The sequence below is a fragment of the Toxotes jaculatrix genome, chromosome 14, assembly GCF_017976425.1.
Source record: "Toxotes jaculatrix isolate fToxJac2 chromosome 14, fToxJac2.pri, whole genome shotgun sequence".
Classification (NCBI taxonomy): domain Eukaryota; kingdom Metazoa; phylum Chordata; class Actinopteri; family Toxotidae; genus Toxotes; species Toxotes jaculatrix.
Window position 1 is genome coordinate 21,481,174 of NC_054407.1, and position 22,713 is coordinate 21,503,886.

The window sequence follows — 22,713 nt, forward strand, 5'->3', positions numbered from 1 at the left end:
GGTGCCTAAGTTATGATGATGCAATTTTCTGAATGTTTTTACTTTTGAAAAACAAGTGGCTTGTAAAAAATTTGTAGATTTGTCTTGTATTTTCTTCCTTTTGGTAACTGTAGCTTGTATAGTGTGTTTAGGCCTTTTTCCATTATTAAACCATTTATTCAGTATAAGTCTTCTTTTTGTCACTCATCTGGATGCAGTGGAAGCAGGTGGAAATAAAACTGGAGGTTGGTTCTGCTTTCATCAGCGTTTGCGAGGAACACGACCGTTCGTATTTTTGGTATTTGTGGCCCTGTGACACAGACACAGACGCTACTTTCTGTTTAAAGGTTTCTGTTCCCATTAATTGTGCTGAAAGTGCCTGATGATTATTACGCTTTTCTTTGCCAAAATAAAAGAGAGAAGCAGAATGTTTTTCACAAGAGTTTTAGAGGAACTTCTGTGAAGAGAGGATGGCAGTGTGGTAGGCGTGTGGTTTCACAGCTTCAGAACGGACAGAGAGCCCCGGACTTCCTGCTCGCTGCTCTCAGAGCTCGCTTCAGAGGGATTTTTAAGAAACCTCACTGACAGCCAACAAGGGAGCAACAAAGACCCTCCATCTTATCTGCAGCCCAGCCCGGTAAGATGGTGTGAACGTTGCTCATCGCTGCCATTCTGCTGATCAGTCCCCACCTGCACTGGTGAGGACTAGTAAATGTCAGTTCTTTTTTTAAGCTTTTTAATCTATGTGTGAATTCTACTCTTGTAACTTATTACGGGGATGAAACGCTGTCAGACATATTAACATTTCTGCTGGTGGTGGTGATGGTGAATGATGGAGATCTTGATGATGTGTTTTCTGTACACAGAAACCGTTGGAGACATGAACATATGTTATATCCTGGATGGGATTCTCATCCTGTACGGAATCATTCTCACCGTCCTATACTGCAGACTGAGGGTAAGAGAAACAGGAACAAGACAAACACACCACCATGACAAATGTTAGAGAGGGTAGAACTGTTCCTTAGGGTTGTATGAACATTCAGAAAACACGCGATATTGTGAGAAAAAATGTCTGTACTTTGAGTGTAAAAAGTTGTAAATTGGTTGAAAATTTTCCAGCGGCTTATAAAAATATTGATTATTCAGCCATGAATGTTGCCCAACTTCCTCCATATTTCTCTAGATAAATAAGTTTTGCTTTCGTGGCCATTGTAGCAGTGTCACTGACAACTACTTCAACTCTCACACGTTGGAGTGTAAATTAAAACTATGATAAATATTGTGTGAATTTTTCTGATTTATTTTCAACAGATGGTCCCAGCCAAGAAAAAGAGTGCGAAGCACCTTCAGGTAAAATTGTATAAGTTGTATATCTACATTGTTGTAAAAAAACAATAAATGTAAAATAAAGGAAAAAATATATAATTAATAACGAATAGTTGTTATTAGTGAAATGTGTTTGAAAAAGTATTTTTTTAATCCTTTGGCTTTATTTTCTGATATTTTGCCCTTAAAAGCAGTAGTTTTATTTTAAAGTCAAGCCCAGTGTATCATTTCCTGTAAGCTTGAGCTGACCACCAACCTAGATTATTTATGCACTGCACACACTCACAGTTTCCATCATCCTCACACAAAGCAAGTATGTTAGGCCCTACTTCCTGCTAATTGTTTCATGCATGAAAATGACAGTGATTAATTGAATGAATTGAGCCTCAAAGCTTGGAATACATTAAAAAATCTACATCCATATGGATTTTAAGACTCAAAGGAGTCCCTGCAACCAGTTCTGTCGTTTATTAAGGAACAACTGAGTTTCTCTGAACTGTTTCCATTCCACAGAACCAGCCTGCTGATGGAGGCATCTATGCGGTGAGACTTCTTATTGTAATGCTTAAAAAAACATCTGAAAATGCACATGATGGAAAAGTGATAGCTTACCACACTGCCCTTCACAATGGTGAAGGGGAGAGAAAAAAAAAGGCAACACATTTAGACTCAGAGCAGGAAATGCTCACAGCATTTTTTAAAAAACATGTTTCACATCTTGTTGTCGCCTTATGCTGCTGTTGTTTGAATGCATTGTCTACACCCAGTACCCCCTGATGACAAAGTGAAAAACAGAATTTTTGGCAAATTTACTAAAAAGGAAATACTGAAATATCACACTGACGTAAGTATTCAGAAGCACCTTTGTCAGCGATTACAGCCTCGAGTCTTCCTGAGTATGACGCGAGAAGCTGTTCACACCTGGATTTGGAGATTTTCTGTCAGTCTTTTCAGCAGAGCCTTTCAAGTTCTGTCAGGCTGGATGGGGCCAGCGACGGGCAGCCATTTTAAGGTTGGCCGCTCCCGTGTTGTTTTGGCTTTGTGCTTAAAGTCACTGTCCTGTTGGAAGGCCCAGTCTGAGGTCCTCTGCACTCTCTGGACCAGGTTGTCCTTCAGGATATCTCTCTGCTTTGGTCTGTTTGAAAAACACCCCCACACACTCCCAACGGTGAAGCATCCCCACCATGCTTCACCGCTGGGATGGTATTGGGCAGCTGATGAACAGTGTCTAGTTTCCAAACTCAGAGAGGGCTTTCATGTGTCTCTCACTGAGGAGACACTTCCATCTGGACTCTCTGCCAGAAGGCCTAGATTGGTGGAGTGCTGCAGTGACAGTTATCCCTCTGGAAGTTTCTCCCATCTCTGCACAGAATTTCTGGAGCTCTGCCAGAGTGACCATCGGGTTCTTGGTCACCTTGGTCACTTGGACGGGTGGTCAGGTCTTGGAAGACTCCTGGTTGTTCTAAACTTCTTACACTATTCCCCTGGGAACGCTCTGCGCATTGGAGATTTTTTTGTAGCCTACACCAGATCTATGCCTCGACACAGTCCTGCGTCTGACCTCTGCAGGCAGTTCCTTCGACCTCATGGCTTGGTTTTTGCTCTGATATGCATTGTCGGCCGTGAGACTTAACACTGTGGTATTTCAGTTTTTCCTTTTTAATAAAAGTTGCAAAAATTTGTTAACTTCTGCTTTTTGCTCTGTCATTAAGTTTAGCAACACTCTGCAACATAACAAGATGTGAAAGAAAGTGAAGGAGTCGGAATCCTTTCTGAACACACACGTAGTTTTACTTTTCACATCAGACATTTTTACTTCTCAGTATTATCATGCGTCTGTCTGTCTGTCTGTTCTGCAGGGTCTGTCCTCTCCCTATAATGATACCTACGAAACCATCAAAATGGATAAAAAGTCTGTCGTCTGATGAAAGGCAACTCACTGCAGAGAGGATGCTGAGCACCAAAACAGATGCTGAATCTGTTCAACCTTTACACTGTATATTAAGTTGTTTTGACTTGTGGTGGACGTGTGCATTATGTTTCCATATATATACATTTTCACTCCTTTTTTTGTAAAAAAAAAAAACTATTTTTATTCTTAAACTTTCTTTCATGCATGCACGAAATGTTAAAAATACTAAATTAATTTAAGAGTTATGTCAGTGGATTTTCACTGCATGTTTCTCACAAGAGGTAAGAAGAGTGACAAAGTGTTTTAAAGCTGGTTTTACCCAAGTTACCAGGAAAACAGAAGTTTAATTTATCTTTCTTTTAATACTGGTTATATTCACAGTTTATAACATAACTAATTTCAAGCTGATTTGAATTAAATTGTCCATATTTCAATTTAACAACTATTAATAATTGTAATTGTAATTTTTTGATATTCTTTATGTTAATTGCAGAGAACAGTTATGTTGTAACATTGCATTTTAATTTTATTTATATTTTTCATATAATCACAATTTTAGGAGAAAATCTAACATCAAAATGAGTTTGAATCTTCTAAAATAAACCTTACAATTAACCAGAAAGCAATGAAAGTATTCAGCTTGATAATCCAGACAGTAAATACAACATCTCTTTTCTTGTCTCAAAAATTTATAATGAAGAAATATTACAGCTGCAGCACCAGAGGGCAATCACACACTGTTATTGTAAAAGCCCATTTCATTCTACCTGTATCACAGCCCATCTCCGCCCAGAGTCTCACCTACTTATTTGCACTGAAACATAACTGAAAATGTATTCAAAACATACTCAGAGCAGCCTGCATGCTCTGGCTGTGTACTGTTTTTCCTGAGGCTCTTTACAATGACACACATACAAAAAAAAAAGACTCTAACAGAGGCTTCGCCTTCAGAAACTGTTGCAACAGACCCACCATGTGAAACAAAAGAAGGCTGGGATGCTCAGTTTTAGGGTCACAGTTGTATCTGAACTCTGGTGAAAGTAGCATTCGTTAGCATGTTTTCTGGGTTATCATTCATACTTTCCCCCCCTTGCAACAAGGCAATAAATGTATCTGAATAAACCATTGTGGCTGTTGTGTTTGCCACTGGTGCTGTTTTATATGGATCAGGCTGTGACCTCTGCATTTATGAGGCCTACATGTTTATAGCTGATTGAGAGTCAGCTTAAAATGTACTTTTACTCACTGGCCTGTAACTGTGTTAAACTTCCTTCCTGCTGAAGCCTCTGTTGGAGTTTGTTGTCTTACGGTGAATTGTGTAACCATTGATTTTATAGAACTTCCCCTGCTCTTTAGCTGTTTATATCTCTGTTGTGTGTAAAGTGCTACAAAAGAGTTGAACTGACTGATTAATCATCAGTGTTAACTTGTGTGATTGAACATTAAATATCATATAAAGTCACAAGGGCTCAATGCTGCTCAGATGCAGAACTGTGAACTTACACGTCCTGACATCACCTGAACGCAGCGTCTGTGTGGGCGTGTCCAGTGACCGAGTGGGCGGGGCCGAGGCAGACAGGTGTAGAGGTTCAAACCTGTGTTTCAGGTGCTTCTGTCTGCGCGTGACGAAAGTGCAGGTGTCTGTTTGGTCAATGTAGCGCTTTATTTTTCTTTTCTAATGTAAATTCCAGCGTCTCCTTTTATCTGTTTACATTTACTTATCTTATCTACCAGGGGACTTCGTCTTACGCTCGACATGAAGTTAATGCAGTTTGCAACTTGCATTAAACAATATCCAACTCTTCCTATGGGACAGCCGTGTGGTGTTTTCCATGTTAAAGCATCAGAGGCTGTGTGAGTTGAGGAGGAAACACCTGTTGCACCTGCCTGCGAACTCTCGACTGCCGCTCGTACCGCGTGGCCTGCCTGAACTGAATGCAGATATCGATAATGAAAGCTTAATCAGATCCTTTAATAACCCTGAAGGAAACTGATTAAGACCAACTCTTTTATTTCTGGACCAAAGATGGAGCTGGCCGGGCGAAGGACAACGTGTCTGGCCCTGCTTTTTCTAACTGGTGAGTTTTCTGTTACATGAATTTACATGACAATTGACAAAGGTACTGTTTTATACAGCCTCACTGTCTGTACTGTCATTTTGGGAGAGCCCTGTTGTCTTTATTTATTTATTTATTTTTTTAAAGTTGTGTTGGTCCAGAAAATAAAACTTACTTTGCTGGATGTGTTCAAAGTGGCTCGGACATCACAGAAAACTCCAAATCTGTGAACTAATGACAGTGACATTGCGTTGCAGTATGTCTGATGCTAAACACTGATTTAACGTTATTGTGTTTTCCATCAGATGAATATGTCTGTGATACTGAGCCATGAAGACATGAGCTCCTGTAGAGCAAAGGCAGCAACTTTCGCAGCAGAAGTTGCAAAGTCCTCACACGAAAACTAAAACGGGAAAGAGGAATAAACATTATTATTATTAATAGTTATGGTGCTTCGTGATAACTTACAGTTCCTGTTATGTTGCTATGATAATACTATAACATTTATATGAGCACCTAGAGTGAGGCTAATATTGTTAGCTGTAGTTACACTATGTGGCCAAAAGTATGCGGACACACAGATCTCGGGGAAACAGTCTACATTTCCGTGTTTGTATTAATGATATTTCGTGAATACATTACAACATACACTGAATGGCCAAAAGTATCTGGTCACCTTCTTCTACTGTGCCATTTGTCTAAGGCTAGTGTTCATTCTTAGTTCTACTGAAGTGAATGTAAATTACGGGATAATTTTACCTCTTCCAGGTTTCAAAAGTATTCAAAGTACATTCTGTAGAGCTTTACATGCCAAAAAAGGTAGGAAATGTTGACAGTCATGTGCTTCTTTGTGGCAAAGGCCTCTTCTTGTTTCTGCAACAGGTATCAACCCCAGTGCACAAGGCCAGGTCCATACAGAAATGGTTCCCCAGTCTGTTTATTCCCATAACATTTGGAATGACCTGGAACACAGACTGCGAGCCAGACCTTATCACCCAATATCAGTGGTGGACCTCACTAATGCTCTTGCGGCTGAATGGGAGGAAATCTGGAACCTGTATCCAGATTCCAAAATCTTATGGAAAGCCTGAAGCTGAAATGAAACTAGAGTGGAGTTACAGCGTCAGATTAATGCTTCTGGTTTTGGAATAAGATGTTCAACAATCGCATACGGGTGTAAACTTTAGGCGTTCACATACTTTTGTATGTCAAGTAGTTTATCTGTTTGTCCCTGCAGATGTGGAGAAGCAGCATAACAGAATGTGGCTCAGTCACATTCTTACTTGTAGTAGACATGAATCAGAACTTATTGCCCAACCTACATCTTCCTGTTTTTGTGACTCTTTCTATTCATTCTGTTATTGCTGCTTTTGTTTTATTCTTAAGTACAGAATACACTGTGGCAACAGTGGAACTATCTGCTGCTCCAATTAAAGGTGCGCACATTTTAGTATTATTTTTATCTGCAACCACAGGTGTGATAAAGTTACTGCCATCCTGAATGAACAGGAAAAGCTTGAATAGCAGCTTTGTGACGTTCAGGTGAACTCGTGTTTGTCTAACAGTGTGTGTGAAGAGTGTGTGTTCAACTCTTTCTTTCAATTTGATGTTTATCTCTTCATTTCTCTTTGCCTTCCTCTTACTCTGTTTCTTCCCTTTCTTGTCCATCATTGACACGAATGATCAAAGTGCATAAGATTTAACTTTGCCCCTTTTTTCTGTCTACTCCAGAATTAGGTCACCAGCACTGTAGTTCTTTGTGGCCCAAATTTAAACTTTCTGTGTTTGTGAAGAGAGCTGGTTCCCATCTCCTCTGTGTCACTGTTGATGTGTCCTTGCACCGACTGTGGGATTTTATCTGTAGAAGCTTGTGTCCCATATCAGATTCTTTGTAATCATTAATAAAGCTCATAAATCAGTAACCGCAAAGGAAGAAAAAAAAAAAGTTCACCCTTGCAATCAAAGGGTAAATGCTTGGCTCTTCCTGTTTGCGTTGTTGATGAGTTTCTTTCTCACACCCTTTTCTCTCACATTTCTGTGAGTGTCCCACGATTAATCAGGTGTGATAAAAGCACAGTCAGTCTTAGTCATTACTCTGCACTGATGCATAGTATCACCTCAGTGAAATGAGCCCACAAAGTCAGGTGCTGTGTTTTTGTATTGGAGTTGAAAAAAAGCTATTATTTTGGTTCTAATTTTAAATATTCTAATAAAAAAAATGTTTCACAGTCTAGTGATGAAAACAGTGACAACAGAATCATACTATACAGCAAATATCACTTTAATAGTCTAATAATACACAAAATATCGAAGCCTCTAAAAGGCACCTGAACTATAATGTTAACACTAAAGCCCTTCACTGTATCACAGGAGCTTACATCTTACCTGTTGGCAAACAAAGAAACAGTTCTGCTTTTAAAGAAAGAATTAACTTGTACAAAAACACTATTGTTTAGTTCAAGTTTTTAGAACTGCCGCCTCACAACATGAAGATCCTGTGTTCAAACCTGCTCCCTGCCTTTCTGTGGGGAGTGTTCATGTTTTCTTCTTGTCTGCATGTCAACAGAAGAGCAGGTTTAGGGAACTGGCGACTGCCCGGAGGTGTGATTGTGAGTTTGAATGCGTTTGTCTGTCTTTATACAGACTTTGTATGGGGTATACTCCACCTCTTGCCCAATGCTTTATGGGATGACGCCAAGCCCTCCTGATGCAGCATCTTTACTTTTAAGAAGCTAAATAAATGTTTGGTGTTTTGTTTTGTTTTCACAGTCTGTCAGTGATGGTTGGTCCGTCTGTCAACCACGGTGTGGACTGCTGTGACATTTGGTCACCATTAGACATTCATGGTCCTGAGAGCATGAATCCTGATAACTTCAGTGACTTTTTACTCTTCCCATATCTCTCACAACATTGAAATCTCTCAGCCTTCCCTGACAAAGTTCTCTCCCTTTCTTTCTATCCCTCCTCAGTGGTGTGTGTGCAGAGTAACTTTGTGGAGCCTCTTGAACCCGTCACTTCCCAGCTCTCCCTGGCAGAGAGTCAGACCAGGCTTCCCTGTCACTACCAGGTAGAGGAGGGGCAGAAAGTGGTGCAGGTCACCTGGTACAAGGAGGTCGATGGCAGCAAGGACCAGATCATCACGGCCCACTTCACGGAGGGCCACACAGGTAGGCTGAAAGAGTTCCTGAGGAGAAAGTTCCAGACTGTTTTGCAGAGAAACAAATTTCTAAGGAGGAGAAACACCACAAAGCATCTGTAGGGACTGAGATGAGCTTTGTGCTTGATATTTTAGAGCTATTTGACACACACATTGTTCATTTTGTGTTCCTTTTGTCCCATTAGTTACCACAGTTACAGTTACTGTATTGTCTCAACATGGTATGTAGTGCAAGCATTCATTCTTGTGAGCCAAATCACCACCTGATGCATGCTTGGGTTAATAATATGTTCTCCAACTGAAATAATACACCGACTAGTATCTTCTTTGAGCACTCATACTCCTTTAAATATACATGTGCAAAAGTAAAAGGTATCTTATTTAAAAATGGACTCAGTGTAAGTAGACAATATATGACTTCAAAAGCCAGATTTTTGCTTTCTTTAATTTTCTTTAATGACTTACCCTGCGGCAAATTACTAGAGTACAGTACTTAGAGTAGTGAAACTCACTTTGGTGAAACAAAAACACTCCAATATGTGCAACTGCATTAAAAAGCTTCTCAGGTACAATAAGAAGTAAATGCAATTACTTGCAGTTACTTACAAAGGTTTTTAAGGAATTTTAAGTGACGCTGTTAAAGTAACTGACTCATAAAAAAAGCCGTTGTCTAAAGCAGCTGTTTGTAATCATGTGCAGTCAGAACCCGACAGACCTTTTTAACTGCACAGACTTTAACTTGTTGTAGGAGGAGCAGCACAGGTGTTAATAATAACATTAATAATGTCTGCATTTAATTTACTGGTGTTCCCACTTCAGGGCCTTAGTATTGCGTATGCTTGCTTACTCTCAGTGCTGGGAGACTTAAATGGAACAGAGTCCTTGTTTTTTTCTGATCTTAAAAAGGTCTATTGTTTGGAATTGTGCTTTTGGCCACAGTGGCTTGTGGTTGAGAACTGGTTGACAAGAGGTCAGAGATGCAAAGTTATGGTCAGAAGATTAGAGGTATAAATCCAGTCCAGGCTGAAAGGGGATTGCAGCTACAGTTCAGGTGAACAAGGCGCTGAGGCCCTCAGCTGCTCCAGTGGACTGTGGTTGTACCAGGAGGACTCCTGTCTGTGCTTTACTTGGATGAGTTAAGCTAGAATTAAAATAAAAACTTTGTTTATACGGTTTTCTGCTTTAAACTTCATTCCTCTGAGAGTTAGAGTTTTTAATTTTTTGTGTTTTCACCCCACAATTTGTGGTTTTAGTAATGAACCTTCTTGTTGTTGTGGCCACTTAAACTTTATCCTTCTTGACAGAGACATACAGTACTCTGTAATTACCAGTTGACTGGCTGTAGTGGTCAGAGTGTACATACTACTTCATGCCAACAGCAGACCCGGGCCTTTCCTTCTAAAATGAATACTACAGTTATTGTTAATAGTATAACAAGAGCTAATCATGCAGCAGTGACTCTGTGTATGATGACAAATCCACTTTGGCTTCTGTTGCATTATAACCTGGAGAGTTCAGTTCAAGGTACAGGTACTGTGGGTGGGTTGGTTTATCAATTAATGTCTTTCAGACCTCCTGGACTATCTTTATTTCTTTCTTATTTATTATTCAGAACTCATAAAAGACGTACCCTCGTGGACAACAACGTTAACCATTTATCTTGATTTCCTGTGTAAATTCTCAAAGGGAGGAAGAAGGAAAGATGTTAGTAAATGAGAGAAAATGAAACTAAATTATTATTGCTGTTTTTGTCTGAGTAAATTGGCAACAATAGATATTGAGTGCATTAACCACAGTGAGGTTTGAGGTGAGATCATAGCAGGAGACTGCATTGTGCATCTGGATTATTTGTCTGCAGGGTGGGGTTGTGACGCCATTGGATAAATGCAGGTTTATTTTTGCGAGTGTGTGATCATTTATTTTCCTTTCTTGGAGTTAATGATTTTAACTTAAAGGAAAAGATATTGTTAAATTTATGTTTGTTTGTTTGTTTGTCTGTCTGAGCTTTGTAAAAGATGACGGACATGTATCTGGCCTGAAGTCTTTGTTTTCTGCTCTCAGAGTTTGGGCGTTACTCTGGTCGGGTGAAGTTTGAGAGCAGCAGCCCCACAGAGAACTCGGCTCTGCTTATTCCCAGCACAGAGGAGTCAGACGACGGCAGCTACACCTGCCACATCTCCACCTACCCAAACGGAAACTTTGACAGGAAAATCATCCTCACCGTCTGGCGTAAGACTCACCCTCCTCCTTTCTCCCTCTCTTCTCTTCCACACCTTCCTAATCCTATCACAGCTGCTGTAATGACATTTAAACCATAATCATCTTCATAGAAGAAGAAGAGCTGCCAACCTGAGGAATTTAGCAGATTTGCCTACGTGGCCACAAACACTTACACTCACAGCATATCTGAGGTTTCAGTGGGTGAAAAGCAAAAAGAGCAGAAGAGAGGAATATATTTTGCAGCAGTTTATTTTTATTACTTACTTAACTTACTTTTTTGAGTAACTGTGTAATACTGAGATAAAAATACAAAAAAATAAAAAAATGCCGGTTTGAAATGGCACCAAAAATCAAAAATACTGTACCCCACAATCTGCCTGTACCAAAAATAGATTATTTTCTTTGGTGCCAAAGGCAGGTTTATGTTACAGCAGTTAGATAGTAGCTCAGCTATCAAAACAATGGCAATCAAATCCGATGGCCAGTTTAAGCGCAGAGGGTGTTTTTGTTATAAAAGATAAACAGATTTGAACCAACAGGTTTGATTGACTTTGTGATAAGTTTCTGAGTTGAGTCAGCTCGGTTTATCTCGCTCAGTATCACTAAAAGCTTCACAGCTTCTATCCTCAGACTCCTTGATTCATGTAAAGAAAAACCCTTTAACAGGGGAAAAAAAATAACCTCAAGAAACCTCAAGAAGAGCAACAGAGGACGACTGCGATAGCAACTCCCAGTGCTGCCGAGCACAGATCCAGAATTTCCAGTTGGTCTTCACTCTGTAGATGAGATCCAAAACTTGGTGGTGACCTGAAATACCACCTGCTTCCAGTGCTGTTTCTCTTCTCTCCAAAACATTCTTCGAGGAAGTGGCTCATGTTTCAGAATAAATAATGTGGAGGTGGATTACTAAACAACCGTAGAATCAAAACAGCACTTGAATTCCATTTAACATGGGATCACCTTGCAAATTTACTGCCAATGATTTAATCCACGGGAGGTGGTAACGTGCTAGTAAAGGTAGCAAGTAGACAGTGATTTAAAAAAATATATAGCCTATGTGAGTTTCAAACTTTTAAGAAGATCTGGGTTTACAGGACCTCAAGGTGACACAGAGTGGTGAGAAACATGGTGAGAACTGAATGCAAACAGAAAACCCCACAGAACACATTTAAAATAGCCTGAAGTCATTATCACGGGGTCACATGATGAAGTGTCTTCGACCTCCTTCTTTATCACTTCCTGGAAGGATTACAGGGTGAAATGATTTCAGTGGAACCATCATAACAGCTGTGGGAAACTGGTTTTGAATGGATCATCCATGAAGTAAAAGCTGGAGCGATGATATCTCTTCTTAATAACTCTCTCATTTTGCTGCCATTCATCAGCAGTGACAACGCAGCCATGAGCCTGTCCCAACACGCCACATATCAGACGAGCATGCAGAAATATACAAACTGTTGCTGACAACCTCGAGCACTGAATTCCCGCCACTCTTTAAACCATAAACGTTCAGCCACAGAATGTTGAATATGCATATGGATCCATCCATAGGCAACATATAACATAAATATTCAAACTGATCAAGATTGGCTGTGCAGGTTTGTTATCATCTTTAATACACGGCAGAACCAACTTCTGCTTTGATAACACTGATTGGAGTTTCAGATAATACATGGTGATGAAATCATTGAAAGCGACCCCTTGCTGATGGATGCGTCTCTCCTCACCTAAACTGTAGAAGTGTTGGGGACAAAAACGAGGCCAACACCTCATCTGGATTCAGAGTTTTCTTCACATTCTTCTGTACAGAGGAGTGCAAACTCATTCATACCAAAAAGCAGATGTGTTGTTATCTACACTCCTCTTTTGGCCAGCTCACAGTGAGTGAGTTGCTGTGAGTCAGCGTCATTCTTCATGCGAAAAGACGCGGAGTTATGCTTTAATCTGGGTTTTTGTGCAGGAGATTTTCGCTGCATGAGAGCCCTTCCCAGAGATCACCTGTCAATCAAACCCTGTGGACGGCGGCACTGTGACGTCATGTTTTTTTGGAGGTTTCTGTTTATAAAGTTTAAGTTTCCACAGGCAATGCCCTTTTCTTTGTCTGTTAATCCCTAATAGGTACTGTTGCTAATTCTAACTACCTGTTTTGTCTTTGTCTGCGTTAATAATTCAAACACCAGTGGAAAGACCTACCAGGCAAAAAGTGTTTACAGCAGTAGAGGCTGTCGTGACTGGGCTGTGAGTCAGAGTTGTGTCAAACCAGTTGGTGACAGAGAAAACAAAACAGAAATGCACTGAAGTTTACACACAGGGAAAATATCGAAAATTGTTTTGGTTTTTGAAAATGAATTGTGTACACGGTTAATATCCATTATGTTAGTTGTCAGTTTCACGGTTGTTCCAAGATGTTTAAGGTCTCTCATCTTTTCTTTGTAACTATATTTTTGCGTGATGATTTTAGCAACAAGATCTTGAAGACCTTGTTTCCCTGACATACATTCAGAACTCAAACATACAAAAACATTTCGTGAAATCCTGGTTTTAATAGATGTAATTACAGTCACGTTAGCTAATTTTAGGTAAAGACAAATTAGCTTTGAGCTTGTAAAGAGATGATTCATTGGAATTAGATGAAACAAAACAATTTGGCAAATTGCAAGGTGCTTTATAGAGGGAGAATCAAGTTTAAAACACTTCAGAACGAAAACTCCAGTGTAAGGCAAATAAAAAGAACAAAAAAATGAAACTGGGCTACCTAAATAAAATTCTTTTTTAAAAAGATCAAATTGTACATCCTTAATGCCTCAAAGCACCTGAAATCCTAGACTCACCCTGGTTCCTCTCTTCTGTTAGTTCTACCCATCTCCTCCCTGGATCCTGTAAACCTGGTGGAGGGCCAGTCATTCCGTGTGGCCGCCACCTGCCGGGCTGTGGGTCGCCCGCTTCCCCGTCTCTCCTGGGACACCGACCTGCCAGGTCTGTCTCAGAACCGCACCAGCGAGGGCGGGTCCGTGTCCAGCTACTACTCCCTGCACCCGTTGCGTAGCATGAATGGGAAAAAGCTGGACTGCTTAGTGTGGCATCCTGGCCTGGAGCGGCCGCGCAGGATCTCAAACCACCTGGTGGTTCAGTGTAAGTACAGCTGTTAATGATTCCATGTGACTAATTTAAGGCTAAAAAAGAGACCAACAGTGAAGATATAGTAAACCAGAGTTTTAGTTATAATTTTTCTTGGAGGTAGAGGTGCATAAATAATCCTAATCCTAATTCCTTGCTACATAGCAATTATATACAGGATGTGCTATTCTAAAATCATATTTTACTATATTGTAGTTAGAATACGAGACATCAATACACTTTACATTTTGTACTAACATGAAATATTCATCACACCCTCATCAATCAAACTGTGACTTTGGAATGCCAGTTAATCGACAAGAGAAAGCCAAATGGTTGTCTAAACGTTAAATACTTCCTTAAGTTGTCTTTCCACCATCTACAGTTTAAGATTTATTTTTTGAAGCTGTGACAAGTTCATTTATTTCCTTTGTGCACTGCACTGTGGGACGATAGTATCCCACAATGCAGTGTGGCCAGATTAATCGTTTTATACTATGCATACAATGAAACATGTGAACACACTTTGTGCTCTGCTAAGAATTTATAGGCACACATTTTTTTTAACTTTATGTTATTGTACCAGCTCGACAGAACAACCCGCTGACATAGCAGGGGTGATCTATTCCACCAGTAAAAATAAATAATGAAATAACCTGAGTAGAAATAAAAGGACACAGAGATGCTTGTACTCATAGATACATGTAGAAATTCTGGCATCGCCTATAGATGATCACTCATTCAGATTCCCTCCATGTTTGGCTTTTTATTACTCTGTGTCTGGTTGTGAATGTTTCCTCTTGGCATTTTTAATCATAACATTAATTTCCAGTTACCATTTAGTGTGCAGCTGGGAAATCATTTGACCCCCATAGAAGGTAAAAGAACAAGTGAACATTAATGACTGTGTTTCCTGTAGGTGTGTCAGGCAGGTCTTCATGCCAGTGAGTTGGCGTGTACATTAGCAGTGACCTGAACAGGAACTCCTAAAAGAATGCGTCATTAATGTAATTCACTACAGCTGTGCTGTTTCTGCAATGATGTCAAAATGTCTGCAGGACAAAAAAAAAAAAGGAATATTCAGCTCAAAATATGGAAAAACACAAAGGACAAAAATGTTTTCAGTCGTGACTGTGGAATTCACAAATATGTCGCTAATCTAGTGTGAATTTACTACATCCAAACTCAAAATCAGGTTAGAATTAGTATGTAGTATGGAATTAGGACACAGTAAACTGTATGTGCAGTTTAGCCAGATGGTAAATTCAGCCAAAGAGATTTTTCTTCTTCCACATACCCTGCAAGGGATATTTGTACAGCTTAACCCGGTGTCTATGAAAATAAAAGGGTGACAGTTGACTAAACATTAGACAATACTGGCAGTTTGGATCCTTTGCTAAGAAAGTGTTTGAGTAATACTCTGTCCACGTCTGTAAGTGTTGATGCAGCCGGGGCGAAGCCACCTAAACCTCAATTCTTTCATTGCTCAACACTTGCTCTTTGTCGAATACACTGGACAGTTCATAGGCGCTCAGAGGTGTGGACTTGTGTCGCATGACTTCAGATGTGACTTTGACCAATACCTCCTGATTTCAAAGCCTTTTAAGTTGGAATGATCTGATATCCCAAAACCCAAGATTAAAAATTATGTTATCAGAAAGTGTTAAGCAACTTAACTTTTCTCTCGACATCAGATAATATACTTGGTGTCAATCAGATAGCAGCCCGTTTTGCAAGAAGGAAGGAGGAATGCGTTTGTGAGTGGGAACCTGCCAACATCAGATAACACCTCAGATTGTCACGTTCAGATGTAGAGACTCTGCTGTCATTAGCACCAAGTATTCAGCTCAGAAATAGCATATAAATGTTATTATGTCACTGGAATAACATACTGTACAAAGCATACCTGATCAGTTTTGCTTTTAAATGTTTAAAGTTTATTTTAAATTCTACGTCTGTAGAATTCATCAGTGTAAATGTAGTAACAGTTATTCGGAGGAAACGTCATCTTTGGAGAAACACGCAGACACACGGCCTCCTCTGATGTGTTTATGGTGTGAACAGACTTCTTTAAGTCACTATCTCTGCTGATAAAAATCCTGTCAGACGAGGTTTACTCTTTGCTCTGCCATGCAGTTTATGGGTGAATATTTTGTGCTGCTGCATGCTCATGTCTGTGTTTCTGTATCAGACCCCCCAGATGCCACCATCTCCCCTGCTTCAGAAGACTGGCATGTGGGTTTGGAGAACGCTGAGCTGGTGTGCGACAGCGGAGGATTCCCCAAACCCCAGAACATCACCTGGACATGGTACCGTCATCAGCCTGTCTGCTGCTCATACAATATCTAGGGTTTTACTGTCTGGCTGCCAGCAAAGCTGTGACAATTACATGTTAATTCAGCCCTCTGTAATTCTATCTGTGCTGCTAAATTGCTCTTTACATGGCATTGGAATGTGACTGAAAACATACATAAGCCGCCGCTAACACGCATACACATGGACTACACACCCGTGAACAACAAAGAAGTGTGCTTGAATCTAAAGGAGGGCCTTTCTCTTCTGACTCAATTCACTGCAGAAAAAAAGCTTAGGTGTCATGTTGCACAATGTGAAGTTATAAAAAGAGGGAAGCAGATATTTTCACACGAGGGAGGGAGCGAGCACCACAAGGAAGAGCAGGAGACACATGCTAAGCACTTAATCATAGTGCCATGCTTTAAATATCACTCTAATGCCTGGTAAAACACAGGGTCTGCACTTTAATTAGAGACACTGTACCAGCCATTACACAGCTCCGACTGTGCACACAATGATCCAATGATGTGTGCTGAGTGAAGAATATTTTAGCCATGAGACAATCTTGAAATATTAAGATTATTCTGGATTAGACCTTTTCAACCCCACAGACCCTTCTGCACATTGAAGCCCCCCACTGTGTGGACATGCATTCTTCAAACATCAAGGCTTGTTTTAGATTTTAGCTAAAGTAGTGGTTCAGCGTTTTGGGACACACACATGCATGATCACTTCTTTCCTGCTGAGAGTTAGATGAGAGGCCACTCTCAGGTCTGTCTGATAAAAAGCTGATGAAGCTGGAGACAGAAGCTGGTTAGCACAGTTTAGCATGAACACTGGAAACCCAGCTGCCCCACTGGAAACCGGTTTCCAGTGGGGCAGCTGGGGCAGCTGGCCTAGCTTTGTCCTCGGGTGGGAAAATCCACCTACTCACACCTCTGCAGTTCACAAATGAGAACAGTACATCTCTACTGATTAATCTGTGAAAATACTGAAGTGTAGAAAATGCGTGAGCCCTCCAATCCTGGGAAAAAAGCTATGAAATAAAAAGATTTTTTTTTGCTATAGAAATATTTTAAACACAGTGAAAAATATTCAACTAGATCAATACTACTCTCATGTCTGTCCATCAAATATGAAGCTGCAGCCATCAGCCTTAACTTAGCGTAAAGACTGGAAGCTGACTGGAACAGGTACCTGGTACTACCTGTTTAAATAGAAAAAATCCACCTACCAGCAACTCTAAAGGTCAATAACTCCATTAGCTGTTGTTTCTTTATTCTCTCACTATTTTTTTTACACTTTTTTTTCCAGCAAGAGAGCGAACAGATTGCAATCTTTTCTGGCCGCTAAATGGATCACTCACTTTGTGTGTATCATTTTCAACCATCTACTCTGTGTCAGATGCAATCTCCACCTGCGACTCTAGTATAAAAGGTTGGTTAGAGAAGCTAGGTGGGGTTTTGAGAAAGGAAATCTGAGCTGGCTCCAGTTCGGGGGCTAAAGCAGCAGTTAAATAGCTGCTGCACCACAGTGAAACCAGGGGCAACATGACCCCTCTCTGTGGGCCTGATCAGAAACTGGCTCTCCATTATGTGGACTGTGATATCTTCAGGTGCACAGTGTGGGACTTGCTGGACTTGCTTAAATCCCCCAAACCTAGTATTTATTTGCTCTATTCAGATCAATGGGCACCAGTTGTAAGCCCAGCAGGTTTTGGTTCAGGTGCCTGCAAAATTGGTGGTTACACTGGTGATCCTGATACTGTGTAGTAGTTATTTAGCTGCATCACTTCCATGATGCTAAACCAGTTGTTGCGTCAGCAGCTGTGGCTGCTATAGAGCAGCTGTCGGTATATTTGTGTTTCCTGTTTGCAGGAATGCAGGTTGAACTTTCTTAATTTCATTTCTCAGTGATCAAAATAAGTCAAAGGTGTTATTTCAAGCAGTGAGTCACAGAGACTCTGACAGAGACTGTGACAGAGACTGTGACTCACTGCTTGTTCATCTTGATAAAAATTTGATGTGACACACCTCTGAGAGTTAATGGTGGCATTTTCCTCTGTTTATCCACAGGAGAGGAGGAGCTCTGCCAGACGGGGTGTCTGTTGATGGAGGAAAACTTGTTTTTGGGCGGGCCATCCGCATGAATGACAGTGGGGTCTATGAGTGTGTGGTCAAAAACAACGTAGGAGTAGGAAAAGCAGGGTATACAGTGACAGTAGCAGGTAAGTGCAAGAGCTCTCAGCCTCATTAGTGGTCAGGGTCAAGATCACACAGAGTTAAAATGAGAAACTTTTTTCCTGCTACTGTATTTTTGGTTGGTATTTTAGAGGAAGGAAATGAGAGGATGGATATTTGGATAAAAAACATGAGAGAAGTTGAGTTTTTAGCTAAAACTAAAACATTTTCACTTGGAGCAGTTGTGCAAATTTGGTGCCCCCTTGTGATGGATGGAGGGCATGAAATTTTATTTATCTCAAGATCAAAACTGCTGCATGAAAGATGTCACTGTAGTTTTGTTGGGGTCTATATGTGTTAGAGAGAGAGAGTGAGAGGTACATTAACATTTTTTCCTCGTCTTTCTTTCAGAGAAATCTCAACGCAAGGGCTCCTCTCCCGATGATAACCTGAAGCTGATCATTATTGGTGCTTCAGCTGCAGCTTTGGTCATGTTAATGGTCATTGTCGTCTTGCTGGTCCACCGCCACCACCGGAAGAGAAACAAGAAGCTTGAGATGGAGCTCAGCGAAAAAACGTGAGCTGACCCACATTTTCTTTAAAAAGCAATGACGTGGAAACTGTGATGAGAGCTCAACTGTGAATGTTTTTGTATAAACTGCTATTTAAACTGTTTATAGACGTTGACCTAATTTCTGAAATTAAATTTCCAGACTCGCTATTGTTCTGTAAATCCTCCAAATGTGCTGTCTTTTTTCCCAGGGAGGAAATAACCAGCTTCTCCAGACAAGCTTCCTTCAGGAGACTGAACTCTGTTAGCACAGACCCAAGAGTGCAGGTAAAAGTATAAATACACGAACACACACACACACACACACACACACTCCTGCTGAGAGCAATAACCTGCAGGGTGGAGCGAAACCAGGTCGACACACCCGCCCTTGGACAGGCGTAGCTGGGGTGGAGTAGCTGGCAAGTCAAAAGACATGTCTGCTGTCAAGGCCGATGATTACAGGCTGCTGCAGCTTCAAACAAATAGCATGCAGTGTTCATAAACACATACTGTGTTATTAATATCTCATTCTGGGTGATTTTTTTTATTTTATCTTTTGTGTTTGTGTTTACTAACTTTCTTTCACTCTCTCTGTTCTTTCCAGCCTGAAGATTACGCCCTGCTCCGTGTAGACAGCAGAATGAGAAACAGCCAGATATCTCTGGTGAGTCCCTCACTGGAAATGTTTTTTTAATAGCCTGTATTTTTTTTACTTTTATAGATCTATAACAAAGAACTTCTATTATCCTTTATTAATTGACATATCCATATTTTAGGTTTCCTGGTATCTAAAGGCAATATTGCATGTGGTCAGGCGATATGATGAGACGTACGATGAGATGATCTATCCCTATAGTAACTAGGTGTATTAGACCAATGTGTTAATTACTTTGATTTGACAGGTATTTCATTTCCTGCATTAACCAACAGACATTTCCCTCTGGTTATTTGATACTTAAACAGTTACATTAATTTTTCAAAATATATACTAGGCCCTGATATAATTTCTGCTTTTTTCTGCTTTATATACTGTATATTGAATTTTTTGGGGTAATTTAATATTTGGACACTGGGCTTTTCCAACTAGATAGTACTAAATATGCAGTATGGAGGAAATATTGAATGTTTACAGTTCTTAAGGAAAAAGGGAAAAATGTGAAGACACTGGTGTCAACAAGTGGTGTGAGTCTGATAATAATGAAGAAGAAGAAGACATTACAGTCGCTCAATTTACATAGTTATTGTTTAGAAGAGTCTCTGAAGACTGTTTGGGGCCACCTCTCCACCTGCAGGAGCGACCCATCTACAAAGGCAGCCAGTCCACTCTAGGCGGGAAGTGGGGTCCTCCAGGAGGGGTAGAGGTGGATGAACTGGGACGGCCGGTCATCTGGCACAACGGCAGGGAGAGCCTGAGACGAGTGGAGATGGACAGAGATGTGGAGGAACGCACGAGGATGGAGTTGTACCGGAAGAACAGCAACATGTCTCTGGTACGTGTCAGCGTCTGAGAGATTAGGCTGAAATGTGTTTAGTTTCATTTGTAATGTGTCTAATGGCATCATGTTTTATTTACTGAGAACATTTGCATCGTCACTCTCAGGCAGCATCACAGAGACAGAGCAAAGGACTACAAACAAACACTGGAAACTCACATGACACTGTACCTACGGACATCCTCTTCACTCTATCAGACACTTACATACCTTTAACAACTTTGTAATTATACCAAATTATATGTGTGGGAAGCTTTGTCCCTTTCAAATCATCAGCTTTTATTTCATTTGTGCACAAGGAGGATAACAGTAGTAGTGGGGGGACTGTGTACCAGTGAAGACATTACAGATTTTATCCTGGATATATTGATTCACTTCCACCAAACAGAGGAACACTTACAGTATCTCATAGGTTTTTGGCAAAAAGTCGTATAAAGTTGGGAGATATATTGTTCAGCCAAAATATTTTTCAGTTCAAATAAGGTTCTCTGTAAATTGGTCCTATTTAGTTTATAAAAACATTTTCTGTTATCAGAAAAGTGGGATTTCTTGCTGTGTCTCTTAGGACTCAGGTCTTCCTTCATCCCTGGTTCCCGTAAAGGCCCAGCAGGACGACGGCGTCGGGCCCAGAGAGCCAGACCTCGGCCACCTCAGGGAAGGAGACTCCCTACATAAAGAGGACTGGGCTCCCACCCAGTCGGTAGAGGAGGGGCACGAGGATGACAGCTACAGCAGCTCCCACCAGATCTCAGAGGCGCTCAACACTCACTTCTACTACAGTAACGGAGTCCTCAGACCCAGGCCACACTCCAATGCCATTCTGCTGAACCCCAGATCACAGATGATCTAAATCTCAGACCCTCATCCACTACACATAAAGAGAAAAAGTCTGTCTGCATTCCTGCATTGACAGTGATTTTATTATATGTAATTAAATGTTTGTTTTGTACACATTGACTGCAATGGGTAATTTGCCTCAGACGCTACCCAAATGCTGATAACTTTTTACCTCTGTGTTGTTAGATTTTGATCCTTTATTCTAACGCCATACTATTTGGGAATTTTATAAATAATTATTTGGCCATTTTATTATATATCAACAGTAGAGAGATGACAGAAAATAAGAGGAGAGAGAGAAAGATGGTGAATGAAATGAAATTCTAGATGTTTTTGATTTTAATTATTTTAAAGAAATGAAGAATGAAAAGGCCAGAGATTTTAATCTTTCACTCACCACAACTGCATTTAATTGAAAACTCTTTCTCTTCTTGAAAATGAAAGGAATCAAGGTTCCTGTTACAGTGTTTACTGTATTTGTGCATCCACAGCTTCCGGTGAATTACAGCTGAATACAGGGTTTCATATCAACAAATGCAGAGGCCCTGATAACTTGGGGTGCGTTGTTTACATCAAAAACATTCAGGGAGGATAGTATGGACAAAGACACAATTTCTTAGCTGCAAGTCCTGGCCATGGCACAGTGAATGTGTTGACATTTTCAGCTTGGATGCACCTGTGGATGAGAGGTTAGTGTATGTGTTTGTATATGTATGTATTATGTGTGTGTATATATATATATATATATATGATGAAGTGATAACTACTGTATGCTTATAATTATGTTATTCGTGGTTACCTACTTCTACAAATAGGTCACAAAAGCTGTTACCCTGAGCACCTGAACATAGACCTGGAAAAACTGGTAGATTCTCATGGGTAAAGCTGGCTTCCATGATCAGGTTTAAACCACATGTACATTAAACTGTGAGTGCACAGCAAAGAAGAGACTGGATGACACATGCAGGAGATGAGCTACAGAACATCCCTCTGTGTTAACGCACTGTCAGCTGAGTGCTTATGTTGTCTGATAACAACAATGTGCAAGTTGTTTTATATTCATCCAGTGTTTTGTATGAAAGTGAAAAAAAGACATGTAACTGTTGAAATGTTTATTCATAAAAGTACAGCATATGCAATTTTAAAAACAGTCCTTGTTCTTTCTCTATTGAGACCTGGGACAGTTAAGCTTGTTTCACCTCGTTTGTGGATAAAGGGCATCACAAGATAGTAGCAGCTTTATTAAACTGTACTGATTTCCTGGTTTCTCGTTGTTCTAAACGTCTCAGCAGTGACTGAAATAACTGAGATCGTGGATACAAGTGGAAAAAGTGGATTTTTAAAGGATGGCTTGTTCCAGTCTGTGTGACGGAGTGGTGAGTTCAGTTATCTCAGAGAACCTCTGTATTAAATTGTTAGTTTAGCAGTTTAGTAAATGTGTTCGCTTGGTTTCTTGCAGCGAGTTACATGATGAGTTCAACACCACTTTCGTGTCTGAATGGGAAATGTAAAACTACAGCCAACAGAAACAGGGGAACCAGCTAGCCTGGCTCTGCCTAAACGTGACTAAATCCGCCTCCCAGC

General features: G+C 40.4%; 2 protein-coding genes across 3 annotated transcripts; both read left to right on the forward strand.

The window, feature by feature from the left end:
- Positions 1 to 811: 811 nt before the first annotated feature.
- fcer1gl (Fc receptor, IgE, high affinity I, gamma polypeptide like) lies at positions 812 to 3,843 on the forward strand. Its single transcript, XM_041056247.1, has 4 exons — positions 812 to 937; positions 1,294 to 1,332; positions 1,822 to 1,851; positions 3,168 to 3,843. The coding sequence occupies exons 1-4, from the start codon at positions 812 to 814 to the stop codon at positions 3,231 to 3,233; spliced, it is 261 nt and encodes an 86-aa protein (XP_040912181.1). The 3' UTR covers positions 3,234 to 3,843.
- Positions 3,844 to 3,982: 139 nt separating this feature from the next.
- Positions 3,983 to 22,560, forward strand: nectin4b (nectin cell adhesion molecule 4b). 2 transcript variants are annotated; one of them, XM_041054599.1, is made up of 11 exons: positions 3,983 to 5,298; positions 8,247 to 8,444; positions 10,496 to 10,663; positions 13,508 to 13,786; positions 15,963 to 16,080; positions 18,142 to 18,293; positions 18,658 to 18,823; positions 19,009 to 19,084; positions 19,404 to 19,463; positions 20,092 to 20,289; positions 20,858 to 22,560. In XM_041054599.1, the coding sequence occupies exons 1-11, from the start codon at positions 5,247 to 5,249 to the stop codon at positions 21,140 to 21,142; spliced, it is 1,752 nt and encodes a 583-aa protein (XP_040910533.1). In that variant the 5' UTR covers positions 3,983 to 5,246; the 3' UTR covers positions 21,143 to 22,560. The 2 variants fall into 2 exon arrangements, with proteins under 2 accessions (XP_040910533.1, XP_040910534.1); XM_041054600.1 differs by having other exon boundaries at positions 20,894 to 22,560.
- The last annotated feature ends 153 nt before the right edge of the window (positions 22,561 to 22,713 follow it).